General features: G+C 48.3%; 1 protein-coding gene across 2 annotated transcripts; it reads right to left on the bottom strand.

The window, feature by feature from the left end:
• Window positions 1–116: 116 nt before the first annotated feature.
• setdb1a (SET domain bifurcated histone lysine methyltransferase 1a) lies at window positions 117–10201 on the bottom strand. Of its 2 annotated transcripts, none has more exons than XM_067255642.1 (20): window positions 10115–10201; window positions 9686–9958; window positions 9034–9218; window positions 8922–8959; window positions 7895–8825; window positions 7648–7800; window positions 7310–7514; window positions 7099–7172; window positions 6813–7006; window positions 6205–6304; window positions 5703–5838; window positions 5118–5289; window positions 4328–4683; window positions 4081–4197; window positions 3061–3230; window positions 1755–1892; window positions 1437–1589; window positions 1154–1317; window positions 577–665; window positions 117–356 (listed from the first exon to the last, which is right to left on the bottom strand). In XM_067255642.1, the coding sequence occupies exons 2-20, from the start codon at window positions 9877–9879 to the stop codon at window positions 242–244; spliced, it is 3684 nt and encodes a 1227-aa protein (XP_067111743.1). In that variant the 5' UTR covers window positions 9880–9958; window positions 10115–10201; the 3' UTR covers window positions 117–241. The 2 variants fall into 2 exon arrangements, with proteins under 2 accessions (XP_067111743.1, XP_067111744.1); XM_067255643.1 differs by having other exon boundaries at window positions 5118–5286.
• Between the last annotated feature and the right edge of the window lie 2964 nt (window positions 10202–13165).

Below are 13165 nucleotides of genomic sequence, written 5' to 3'. Positions count from 1 at the left end.
AAAATGTGCGCTCTGCACGTAAACAACTAGTCTTCACAACTGCGTTCTACTGACACATCAGTCTAATTTACTTCAGATTGTATGCACTTCATACATTTATTTAAGTAACTCTGCATATACGTTCGGATAAAATAGTTTCACAGCATTAATATGACATCAAGATACAAACATGTTTTATTTGAAATGTATAAAAAAATTAAACGATACTAAAAGTGTATTTCATTTATGTACCGTTGGACTATCATATTTTGCCCCTGCATTTTGGGGAGCTACAGAGACATTTCACAACTCTTTCATTCAGTGCACCAATCTGTGACCTGTAGTCCCAAGTCAATTCTGAGCCAGCCTTGATGCGCCTAAAAAGACAGACAGAAAGACAGAGACGAGTGAACAAACAGGTTAACACCGAGCTATAAACTTCCTACTGGCCCAACTTGTACTGAACACCAAGCTATCAAGCTGAGGTCCTCACATATCAAAAATACGTTGTATGCTAAATATACACCTGAATGAGTTCAATACTTCATGACATAGATAATCGCTTGATGTTGTACGGATTGAGAGAAGACTGCTTACGTTTTGGCAAAGAAGGCTATCCAGGGGAATCGGAGGTCATGGTTGTCCACAAATACATTCTGACCAAACAGGTTAGGGGAGCAGCTGTGCTACAGGGGGGTGAAGGGATGTAGGGAAGGGATACAGGATAGGAGGGAGTCATATTACCCTCTCACCAACACTTAACATGACATTAAATTAGGCACAGGCAATTGATTTCAGGCTACACCGCAGTAGTTGTATTGTTGCTGCAGTAAAGTACAGGGTTTAAAATGGTATCATCTTTATATCCAATTGACTTTTCTTTCAAGGTGTGCCTATAAGGAGAGGGTCCTAGATTTGTTTGAGTTTTAGACAGATGTAGTTTAAACTAAGCTCTAAGCAAGGAGTCAGGTGGCTGAGCGGTGAGGGAATCGGGCTAGTAATCAGAAGGTTGCTGGTTCGATCCCCGGCTCTGTCGAATGACCCTACTTGCCTCGGGGGGAATGTCCCTGTACTTACTTTAAGTCGCTCTGGATAAGAGCGTCTACTAAATGTAAATGTCAGCTTCGGTACAGCGCGTGTGATGATACCCCTCCAAACTCTTTTCCAAACTCACGTTGAAGAAGCGAGCCACATTCCCCGCCGCTTTAGAACTAACGACGTAGGAGGTCTTCTCATCTTCGAAGAACCTTCTGGTGGTCGAAGAACCTTCTTCTTTGTCGTTTTTGTCAGTTGGCCGGACAGGAGATTTGTCCTCTGACTCGGCCTCCTTCTCCGGGCCTGTGAGAGGAATATCATGAAGTCCTGTCATCCACAGTCATGCAAAGGAAGGATATAGAATTTCTGTATACGGTAGAGGAAACTCCTGATGCTTGTGTTACATCTCCCAGCCATCTTACCTTCCTGTAAGAGTTTGTTGTTTCTGCGCGTGACATAGCTCCTCTTCAGAGAGGAGACGCCAGACCGGTATTCCACGTCAGACTTGCTGTTGGTGTCGCGGTCAGAGCCGGCTCGATCCTCACCTCCCCTCACCTGCTCGGAGTCACTTCCGTCTGAGGAGAAGGAAGGAATGAGGAAGAGAACAAGAAAGAAAGAAAAAAAGATAGAAGATAGAGAAAGATAGAAAGACAGATCCTAGTCATATAGTTTCTGAATAAAGTAGCTTAATCGCGAAATGTGAAATTAATAAAGTGTCTTTCGACAGCAGAGACGAGTACCTGTTTCGTTCTCAGAGCAGGGGGCCTCGCTTTCGTAGCCGTCCTTACTGTGGGTCTCCACTCCCTCTATGAGGCTCAGTTTGGTACAGAAGAGGTCCACCATGTTGTTCTTGAACTCCTCGCTAGTCAACACCTTGCCTGAGGCGAGACAGAGAAAAGGGGCTGTAGGAGCTAGGGAAGCTAGGACCCAGGGCGTTCGTAGGAAGTAGAGAGAGAGCACACGTGACAGGATATGGAGCCCATCATACATGGTAGAATATACAAAATGTAGCTGACGTGGTTTATTGATTATAGGGCAGGTAAGCAGGCATGTGAGGTATTCAGTGGTGAGGAAGAAGGCCTCGGTTTGGGATGTGATATCTGCACAGTAGAAACATGTCCTGAACTAGTCTCTAGCAAGGAACGTGGGAACAGGGGTCTGGCCAAGGTTGAGAAGGGGAAACAAACAGGGATGGAGCTAGAAGAGAGAGAAGGTGGACCAGGGTGAGTCAGCAGTATAGGAGACTGTTGTATGTGCTCGTATCTCAAAAGGGGGTTGTTATGAGTCCAATAATTAAACAACATGACTCCCTAGGACAGTGAAGCGGGAAGTGGCCAAGGTTAGGGTTAACATCTGGGAACTCGAAGGCCCTGTGTTTGGGTTATTAATGATTCTTAGATCTATGATAACCATGGGAATGAAGTAAGGACCAAGAGTGGCACGTCAAGTTGGCCCAGACAGATATTTATGGGGGGGGTATCCATGTCGGTCTCATTGAGGGTTACGCTCCACTTGGAGGAGTTAGGGGAATAACGTTGAGAAATAGTATCATGCAGGGCGGGAGATTTTCCTCATATCAGGCTATATTATGGGTTGTATCTTGGGTATGAGTGCTTTTTGTGTCTTCCTGTACCACGTGCTGCATCGCTGAATAAAACAATAAAGCCACCTTGACTTTGAAAGATATTCTGTCTCTCTATTTTTGACTAAAATCCTTCTGAAGAAAAACCCTACATAGATTACAACTTACAACAGGGATAAGACTGTGAGACATCTGCTTCCTGATGGACAAGAACCCCGTCCAATCACTGCGTTCGGTCTGAATGCCACCCAATCGTTAAGTTCTGTCTGCACTAAAATAATTGGTTGTGTTTGTTACAGTCCTGCGACTCCCACAGATATCAGATTTATTCAATTTTACCATCAAACTTTTAGATTTATTATTTGCTATCAGGATGTGAAGTTTATTCCAGCGAATACGACAAAAAGTGTGTCCCAACGACCCTGCCCTTAAGCAAAGCTGCATTCCCCAACAGTGTTTCATACCGGCGTAGCAGCAGATGAATGAGCCCATGGCCACGTCGTCGAGACAACGCACGCCCCAGCCTTTCCTCTGAGTCATGAACACCTGCAGGCGAGCCTGCAGCCCGTGCTGCACCACCCGGTTGGAGCAGAAGCGTGGGTCACAGCGACACAGAGAGTTACATTCATACACCCTGCAGGGGGGAGGGGGTGGGGGGGGGGGGGAGGAGGGGAGAAAAGCAAGGTTGGTTAGAAATGGGTGGCGGGGTAGTAGGTATGCTTAAAAAAACAACTGTCAACTAGTCAAGGGGTGGTTGGGAGAGGAGAAAGGGGCAGTGTAGTAAAAGAGAGGGGGATCAGGCTAAGGGGACACAAAACAGATATGATTCATACGTAGCTGAAGACTAGCCTGGCTCTGCCCTCCTACGTACTTACGCTCAATTTTGATTTTGCTTCTGTACTAGGTTTGGGATTTCGGTGTAATAGTCGGTTTTTGGAAACAACATTTTTGTAGGTCCAATCAGCGAACAGAGGGAGTGGCTGAAAATGATGACGTTGAAGTTGTTCGCTAGTTTGAGTTGTAGTTCAGTTATGGCGGCGGAGTCGCTGCCGAATATCCAAAAGTTTAAGCCGGAGCAGGAACAATCTTTGCTAAGTTTTGTTGGTGGCCCTCCTCCCCACGGGGTTCGGGAAAAGTTTGATTGAAGTTTTGATTGTAGTTCCGTTACAGTAGTGGTGAAGGAGTTGGCTAAGGCGAACGCTAGCGATTGGTTATGGCAGATCAGAGTGGCTCTGGGCAGATCCAATCGTTTTAAACTTCATCAGAGTACCCGCCTTCAAGGAAGTAAACGCTTGTCAATGGAGCAATACCAGACCCTGGTTGGACCAGGCTAGCTGAAGACTAGAAGGATGAGGACAAACAGCACAAACCAAAAGTAAAAGGTTCACCAGTGACAGCGTGGAGCAAAATAAAATCCAGACCTGTAGGTGTGTACCAAAATAAAAGTCCTACCCTGTCGGCGTGTACCAAAATAAAAGTCCTACCCTGTCGGCAGGCGCTTCTCCAGTTTCATGTGGGAGTAGCCAGCGTTGACGTCCACAATCCCACCAGCCTCCAGCGCCGTGGCCTCGACCGTCAGCTGGTGACAGGAGCAGCTGGTCCTGAAACCACGAAAGCAGCAAGGAACACCGATAAACCGACACACACAGAGGCATGTACCCCAAAGAAAACACACACAGATGTTCCCCTCATTCAAAAACCCACACACCCCTTACACACAAACTCACGCACCTGTCCCTGCAGCCATCCGTGCAGTCGCAGCCCACCAGGAAGTCCAGGCTGTTGTTGATGCTGACCGCGCCGTCCCCCACCTGCTTCTTGATGTAGGAGAAGATGCCACGTGGACGGTGATTGTGCAGCTCGTTAATGCAGGAAAGAGGCTGCACCTCGTGGCCCTGGCTCAGGTCCGGGATGAAGATCTTGGCCTCCTTGGGCTGGAAAGTGGTGGTGACGGACACAGTGGGGTCCAGGCAGAACATGTTGATGGAGAGGTAGTCGCAGCGGGTCTGGTGTAGGTAGTCCTCCAGCACGGACATGCTGGCCAGGGACACGCCGCACGGGGAACGGTAGAAGATGTGGAAGGACTTCTGGAGGGGGAGGAGCGGGGGAGAGGATGAGGGGGAGAGGATGAGGGGAGGAGGAGGAAGATGAGGGGAGGAGTGGGAGGGGAGGAGGAGGAGAGGATGAGGGGAGGAAGATGAGGGGAGGAGTGGGGGAGGGGAGGAGGGGGAGAGGATGAGGGGAGGAGGGGGAGGGGAGGAAGATGAGGGGAGGGGAGGAGGGGGAGAGGATGAGGGGAGGAGGGGAGGAGGAGGAAGATAAGGGGAGGAGGGGGAGAGGATGAGGGGAGGAGGAGGAAGATGAGGGGAGGAGCGGGGGAGGGGAGGGAGGAGGGGGAGGGGAGGAGTAGGAAGATGAGGGGAGGAGGAGTGGGGGGACAGTAAGAGGAGAGACACATACAGGTGTTTCTGGTTCACCTTGCCATGTCACAGTACAGCCCACACACACACGTGGGTCTCACCTTCTTGTAACCCCGTACAGGAAAGCGGGCCTTCTTGCGGCTGAAGCCACAGAGCAGAGGGAAGAACAGGGGGTTGCATCCGCGGTGCTCTCCCCTGGGGCCGAGGCAGGCGGGGCAGCAGCGATGGACGGTGTAGGGGGCCGACGAGGCACGAGGCGGAATGACGGTGCTGCTGTGAGAGGGGTGGAGAGGAGAGAGGGTATGGGTGGGCGAGGAGAGAGGTGGTTTGTGGGTAGAGACAGGAGGGGAGTGGGTGGGTGGGGAGAAGGAAGAGGTGGGTGGGAAGAGGGAAGGGGAGTGAGTGGGTGGGTGGGAGAGAGGTGGTTGGTGGGTTGAGAGGGGGTGGGGAGAGGAGGAGTTGGTGGCCAAATGAGTGACAGGATAGGGGAGAACAGTTACAAAGAGAACCCCCCCCCCATATTAGTTTTCATTCCATGTCATGTTTTAAAGCATGATGGAAACAACACGTGTGGTAAATCAGCCTCCATGCATGGCATTTTATTATATTTCAGAAGCAGATCAGTTTTTGCACAGTTCCCATGGCGTAGGTGTCACAGAGACTGATGGGACACAGACTCTACTGACGTGAGAGGAGAGCGTTTTGCAGGTTTGGACGGGGCCACTGCGCTGGACGAGGCCTGGCCGGAAGCACTGGACGACAAGATCTTCTGATACTTCCGGGGCTTGGAGACGGCTGAGGTAGTCGATTGCTGAGGTAACGCTGGATTGTAAAGAGGGAGATAATAGTTTTAAAAATATTTTTTTTATTTTATTAACCCTTTGGGCTGCCTTCGGGTCACAACGACACATTGTTGTGTTGCGAGACAAACGTTACCCAATACAAAAACAAATAAAAAGCATTTTCCTTTAACCCCCGCTCTGTGGGGGGTGTGGGACAGCCCGACGGTTAAAAGAAAATACTTCACCTTATCTCTGTATTAGGTCAAGTTGCCGCAACACAATGGTGGGGTCACAATGACCCGAAGATAACACAAGGGTTAAAGTAACTTCAAGAAAGATTTAGGCAAGAGAGATTTAGGCAAACAGACAAAGAGAGAGAGACAGAGAGTAAAAGAGAGAGACTAACCAGATGTCTCTGAAGTCTCCTTTGACGCTTGTTTCTTCATTTGGGCCAAGTGTTGCAGACGCGTAGAGCCTCTATACAGCCACTCCTTGTGCTGGTCATCCTGGAAACACAGAGACACAAGCCTGAGACACCTAGACGTCGTCATCTGCTACTTCGCTACATGCTGGTCCTTGTCGCCAACCCCAAGGACCACCCTTAGAACCAGGCCCTTCCGGTCCTCCATCATCTGCCGTCCTTACACCCTGCGCTGTATGGACGTTGCTTTGGATAAAAGCGTCTGCTAGATCAGGGGTTCTCCAACTCTATGGGGCCAGGGACCCCTTACAGGGGAGAACATTTTCCAAGGACCCCCCCCATAATCGTAACACCCATTCAGCATACCCTTTTGTGCTCTTAACTTGACACAATATTCTTGTTTTATTGGTGTAAATGGTCCTATCTGTAGATTTTTGTAGATTTTATCACTTTTTAATGATACAGCACAATTTTACCATTTTATAATATATGGCAAATTATTTCGCTGACCCCTTGGCTATGGTTCGCGGACCCCACTTTGAGAACAACTGTGCTAGATGAGTAAAAACGCGTCAAATGCCACCACTTCTCACTTGGAAGAGGATGTGTATGAGGCTGCTGTCGATGGCCTCTACTTGGCACCTCTTCTGGATGCCGTTGTGCTCGGTGTTGATGTGCTGGCCCAGGCGGTATTGAGCCATGGGGGTATAGGGGTACACCTTCAGGTACTCCACCAGGAAGTCTTTGTAGGTCTTATCCTCGATGTCTTCATCGCTAATGCTCTCCACTGAAGACAAGACGTGGGACAAAAATCTGTCTTTTTATACTTGTGTGAGTGTGTGTCTGTGTGTGTGTGTGTGTAAGAAAAGATATTCTTACACGGTCTGCAAACCAAGCGAAGCCGAGGCAGGCCGACGTAACACGGCGTTCCATTGTCGAGGAACACCAGGAACCTGAAACGTCAGAAAAGAGCGATCAAACTCTTTGCAATCAACGATGCTTTCATCTAAAAACCCTTTTTTCTTCTTGTGACTTCCGAATAAGATGCATAATAAACCCCGTCCCCTCTCCTCCTTTCTCTTCTCCATACCTCATACGGTTCTTAACGATGGGTAGTTCTGCAAGAGTACCGGAGGAGAACCCGGACTGGTTGTCCTCCTGGCCCTTGGCCAGCAAGCGCACCCCGACGTACAGGCTGCCCAGCGAGGGAGTGTGGTCAAACGCTATGTGGTGTCCGGGCAGCCAGCTTCCCATCTCTTTCAAATCCACCTTATACTTATCTCTGTTGTCATTGTCTGTGAGGAAACGCATGGAAAAGGAAAGGTTTTTAAGGGCTTACGGCATAACTCAAGTGTGTGTGTGTGTCCATGTGCAGCACCATGTGTGTGTGTGTGTGTGTGTGTGAGTCCGAGGTGTCCTTTCTCTCACCAGCTGATTTGATCTCTAGGATCTTGCTCTGTTGCCAGTTCTCTGTACTTCTCCGGGCCAGAACCATCATGCCCACCTTGATGGCCTCCTGGGAGAGCTGTGGGGGGATCTGGGTGGCCCGGTTGGAGGAGGGCGGCACCACCGACGATTTACCTGTCGGGAGAAATTCACACGCTCGTGATGAGAAAAAGATCGCTTCAGCTACATAGCGTTGGATTCGAAAGTGGAGTTTGAGAAGTGAAGTCACCCGTGTTTCCCTGCGGCGGTTGTGCTGAGGCAGGAGAGCCGCTCGTGCCGGTCCTGGACGGAGTGCCGGTGCTGCTGGGATTTCTGCTCAGCTCACTCGGTTCGTCCCCCTTCTTTCCCTTTCTTTTCGTTTTGGTTTGTCCTTTGTGCGTGGCGAGACCAGGACCCGCTCGGCTCCTCGGCGCAGCAGCAGCCCCTCGGCCAAGCCTCTTGGTGCCAGGAATTGAATCTGCATCGCTCTCCTTCGAGGACTCCGTCCCGGCGCTAGAGCTTTGGTAACTGCCTTTAGGTGGCTTCCACGATGCATCTGACCCATCGCTCTCTTCCGCCGCCTCCTGTTTCTCCTCCTCCTCCTCCATTTCCTCCTCCTGTATCTCCTCCTCCTGTTGCTCCGCCTCCTGTAGCTCCGCCTCCTGTAGCTCCGCCTCCGGTAGCTCCGCCTCCGGTAGCTCCGCCTCCGGTAGCTCCGCCTCCGGTAGCTCCGCCTCCGGTAGCTCATCCTCCTGTAGCTCCTCCGCCTGTTTCTCCTCCGCCTGTTTCTCCTCCGCCTGTTTCTCCTCCTCCCTCTGAGCCCTGGTCCGGGTGACAGAGTCAAGCAGCCTGGGCACTGGAAGTTTGCTCAGCACCACCACCTCTTTACCGTTCTTCAACACCGGAAACCGAGCGGCGACTTGTTGGAAGCATTGCTTCCGGGGCGGGATTTGATCCTGGGTCTCGTCAGCGCTGCTCGGCCTTCGGCTCAGCAAGTCAGGAGAACTGTCTGTTCTGCTGACAGGGCTGATACCACGGGGGGGGCTTGAGGCTGCGGTGCTGGCGGGGGACGGCTGGTCGGTCCAGTTCTCTGTGCCGGGGGTCTCTGACGGCAGGCAGGGTGGTTCCTGAGGGTCACTGTCCCGTTCACTGACGAGGGACAGTGATGATTCCCCTTCACACTGATGGAGAGCAAAGAGAGAATATCAGAGCTGGGTGGGTGGGTGGGTGGGTGGGTGGGTGAGTGCACGCGCAAGCGAGCACGTGTGTGATCCCACCTTTTTATCACCTTCACGGCCGTTGACAATTTGGGGAGCTGGGGAGAGGTGAGACAGAGAGTTAGAGAAACGACAGGCTGGAAGGAATAACTTCAACACAGATCTTCCTCACCTTCCTCACCATTGTCCACACACATGACATCACCATCCTCATCCAGGTCGACAGCATCATCTTCATCATCTATCTCTATGACCATGGGTTGGATTTCCTCCTCTTCCTCAGAGTCGGTCTCCTTGTAGACCATGCCTATCTCACAGTACAACTCCTTCATCGAGGTCTCACACCCCGCCATCAACCTAGGAGCATTAAGTGGAGAGACATATGACGATAAAATCAATGAATGAATGGCAGGTGTGGTATGCTTTGCGAGAGATGCTAACTAACGTTACGTTAGATAGCTAGCAACAAGGCTATAGATAGATAGCTGGCAATCGATTTCTCTGTGTTAACCTTAGCTAAAGTAAAATGTTATGCCATCTCATTTCAGCATAATGTCACCCCACCAAAAATTTCAACCATCATCAAAGGACATAACGTTACTGGGTTTTTTTTTACAAAGAGTAAGGTTAGTTTAAGTATACAACACATTTTACACAAAGACAGAACAACATCATAACCGATCATTTACCAAGACTAAATTTACATTTTTTAAATTATATAATGTGTCAACAGGAGAATACATGTCCCCCCCAATGTTAAAGTCAAATTAACCGCTGTCTAATGTAACCGCTACCATACTTCAGGATCGAGGCCGACTACTCACTCATGTGTGCGGTTCAGGAGGACCTTAGTGCTGGTCGTCTGCTCCTCCCTGCGTTCTATCAGCATCTTCATCTGATCGAGCTGGGTTTTCTTTAGGTTCAACAACTTGTTACCCTCCACCTCCTTCTGAATCCAGCAACGGAGTTGTTCCACGGTCATGTCCATATCGTCCTCATCCCGGTGAGCACCCTCCATCGATCTCCTCTGAACACTAACACTGTTGGCTACTTTTCCCGGTGGCCACCGTCTGACAGTCTAGTGGTGATTGTTCCTGCTGAGGGAAATCAGTTACTTGTATTGACTAATGTTTGCATTTATATGGTAGCTTTTGCAAAAACCGATTAACTTAGCGTACAATATTGTCAGCAATATCTGATTTTAAAAAATGACAGGGGATCCTAAAGTTTGATTCAATAATTGCTTTACTCACCTGCAACTGTACATAGGACAGCGCCTAGGAAAACGTGGTAATCCGTGTTGTTTTATTCACCAAAGGAAAACAGTCTCAATATCTGAGTATGACGCTGTCGCTGTGTATGTATTCTCTGCACAGGAAGTAGAAAGCAAAGTGGGCTAGCCCACGTGTCCGGCAGCAGGAAGCTAGAACAACCCTTCAAAATAAAGTTTTCGGTTTAACTGATTTACTCAGCCTTATATTTTATTTTCTTCTTTGTTTGTTTGTTTGTTTCCGAAAAGTATTTATTCACGCTCTTTTATTTGATTGGCTGAGTTTCCTGACAGACAAGCATAGGGGTTGAGACAAAGAGGGGTTAAACTGTTACGAATTTAATTTCTATACCAATATAATACTGGGGGCGGCAGATTTGCCGTTTTCAAACCGTAGTTAAAACACTTGGTTGGCAGCGAACAGATGTTTCCACCTAAGAAGGAAAATGAAATAACATAAATATAAGTAACAGTTAACTTAACGTAGGCTATTCTATAACCAAATCAAATTTATTTGTATAGCCCTTTTTACACGCAAGCATGTCACAGAGGGCTTCACATATGCCCATAGAACCAGTGTCTGATTATTTGTCTTCCGCATCAATAAGCTGGGTCTTCTATATCTGAATGATGGTACTGGTAGGCACCAAGCAAGTTGGCTTTTTGAAAGACTGGGACGTTTATTTTGCACGTTGGCTTCATTGCAAGCGGACACTCTTAACTCGAAAGTGCGCGCGGTGTGACACCCATGCGTTTAAGGTTCAAAGTTCAATTCTTCATCGAAAACTGAAGCGATACTTTTGTAGGCTACGTCTTTTAACTACTTCTTGAGGTCACTTGTTTGGGTGTATGTGCCATTAGCTTATGTGCTAGTGTATATTCTTGTTCCTGATGAAGGAAGCGGTTTGATGATAAAAAAATTCAATGTAAATCATAGGCTAACGGTCCCAAGACTCAGCGTAACAAATTCCTCGTCCCCATTGGCTGAAACCCTCAAATAGCAGGTGCGTTTCTACACGGGGGCCTACAGGGGCCAGTGCCCCTGTAAAAATGTCCCTGTCCTTTTTTTTCAAGTTTTTCTTCTTCTAGTAGTCATCATGAAATGAGGAAGGGACATTGCAGCCTTTTTTGCCCCAGTAAATAAAAAAGTTAGAGAAACATATCAAGGTATTGAGAGAGCTGAGGAGCTGGAAGAGCCAGAGCCGTTTGTATGATTTTAATGTAAAGCTAAATTAAAGTATTTAATGTAATTTGTTTCTGTTTTTTAATGTTGTTTAATGTGGTTTTTAATATGATTCTTCCCTTTGGCACTTACTTTGGTTGTTCACAATGTGTGCTTCATGTTTTGGCTACTCGCAATGTTTTGTGGCTATCTCGTTGTTATGATCAGTGACCTATGCACTTTGTAAAGCTCTCTCTTGGAAGTCGCTTTGGATAAAAGCGTCTGCTAAATGAATAAATGTAATGTGCCCCTCTGATTAAACACTGCCCCCCCCCCCTTGGCCCCCCCAGTAGAATTAGTCTAGAACCGCCACTGTCAAATAGGCAACACAATCACATGAAAACGATGATAGACAGAATACATACGAAGCTATCATACAAATCCTTTATTTACAGAGGTTGCAAAATGATCGATTTAATACATCTTGCTGATTCAACCAGGAACTTCACAAACCCTTCCCCCTTTCCTGCGCCAATTTATCGTATTGTGTTTTCAGAAACTCGAAAAAATACATTTTCATCATCTCCTTTCCAGACCAAAGCTGCCACAGCTCGTAAACAAGGGTGAAGATCTGAGCGACGAAGTGGATACACTTCCAAAAGCTAATTTGTCAAACAAATTCTACAACAGTGGCAACTGAGAAGTTTAGTTAAAGGCTATATAGCTCTATATATGATGCACCGAATGGATGGGTATGGGCCTCGGTGGTCATGGGAACCGCCGTGCGCTCCATCTCAGTTGGTGATCTGTTCCTCCTGGTATGTGGAAGTGGAGATGGCGCCGTAGGGGTCCATCACGGTCTGGGCACAGCGTACCACCGTCACGAGGAGGAAGAAACACAAGACGAAGAGGAAGAAGAGGGCGAAGCCCAGGTCCACGTCCACCTCCAGCTTGCTGACGGGGGGCGGCTGGTGCACGTGGAGAGGGGTGGGGGGGGGTCAATAAATAAGTTTGATTATGAGGATGAGTTAGGTCTACGACTGCAGAACTCTACAGGTAGGTGCGGGTGGGTGGATATCATCATTAGTGCAACTGGGGGTATTTCTTACACAAACTGAAGATAACAGAAAAATGCAGACAGAAGTTGAGTCAGTCCAAATGAGTTTTCCACAGTATTGACCCCGCCTTTGGAAAGACCAATCACAAAACCACTAAATGCACCACAATGCAACACCCTAAAATGTGAAAACATCTTTGTTTTATTGTGTCTACACGTTTTTAAGTAATGCAAGGTGCTGAATAGTTACTATTTACCCCCAACATTTCTCTGATAAGAGATACGCCTGTGGAGAAAGGAATAAAACAATCGAGATCATTAATAATTTCAAACTCACCTTTCGGTTATGATCGTCTTGGCTTTGTGTCGGTTGCTTTACGATTCTGTTCTATCTGTGACAGTCCTCGCGCCTGATGCCCTGTCTCGCTGGTCTCCACTCAAAAGTTCCTCATCACATTCTTTAACATAACCCAATCAGCTAACCTCCCCTCTTTCCCTCCTCCAACCATCAGAGGAAAAATTAGCAGTCCACAAAATGCCTGCCTGTCACGCACACACTGAGTACGGAGCTTCTGTCAAATAGGCCTACACGCGCACACACACTCAAACCTTTGAACCCCATGCACACGCGACCTCCCCCTGGCGCTTAAACCCTTTATTAATAGTTAAGCAGGAATTGAATAACGGTCCCCACGGTTCACACGTGAATCAAACACCCGGAGCTTTTGTTCTCACATCAACAGGGCCTAAGCCTTTGTCACCTCCAGACGCCATAACTCACGCACGCCATGGCGCTCGCTAGAATCTTCATCATG

This window comes from Osmerus mordax, chromosome 18, assembly GCF_038355195.1.
Source record: "Osmerus mordax isolate fOsmMor3 chromosome 18, fOsmMor3.pri, whole genome shotgun sequence".
Lineage (NCBI taxonomy): Eukaryota > Metazoa > Chordata > Actinopteri > Osmeriformes > Osmeridae > Osmerus > Osmerus mordax.
The sequence above is the reverse complement of the archived record's forward strand: the minus strand, read 5'-3'. Positions and strand labels throughout refer to the sequence as shown.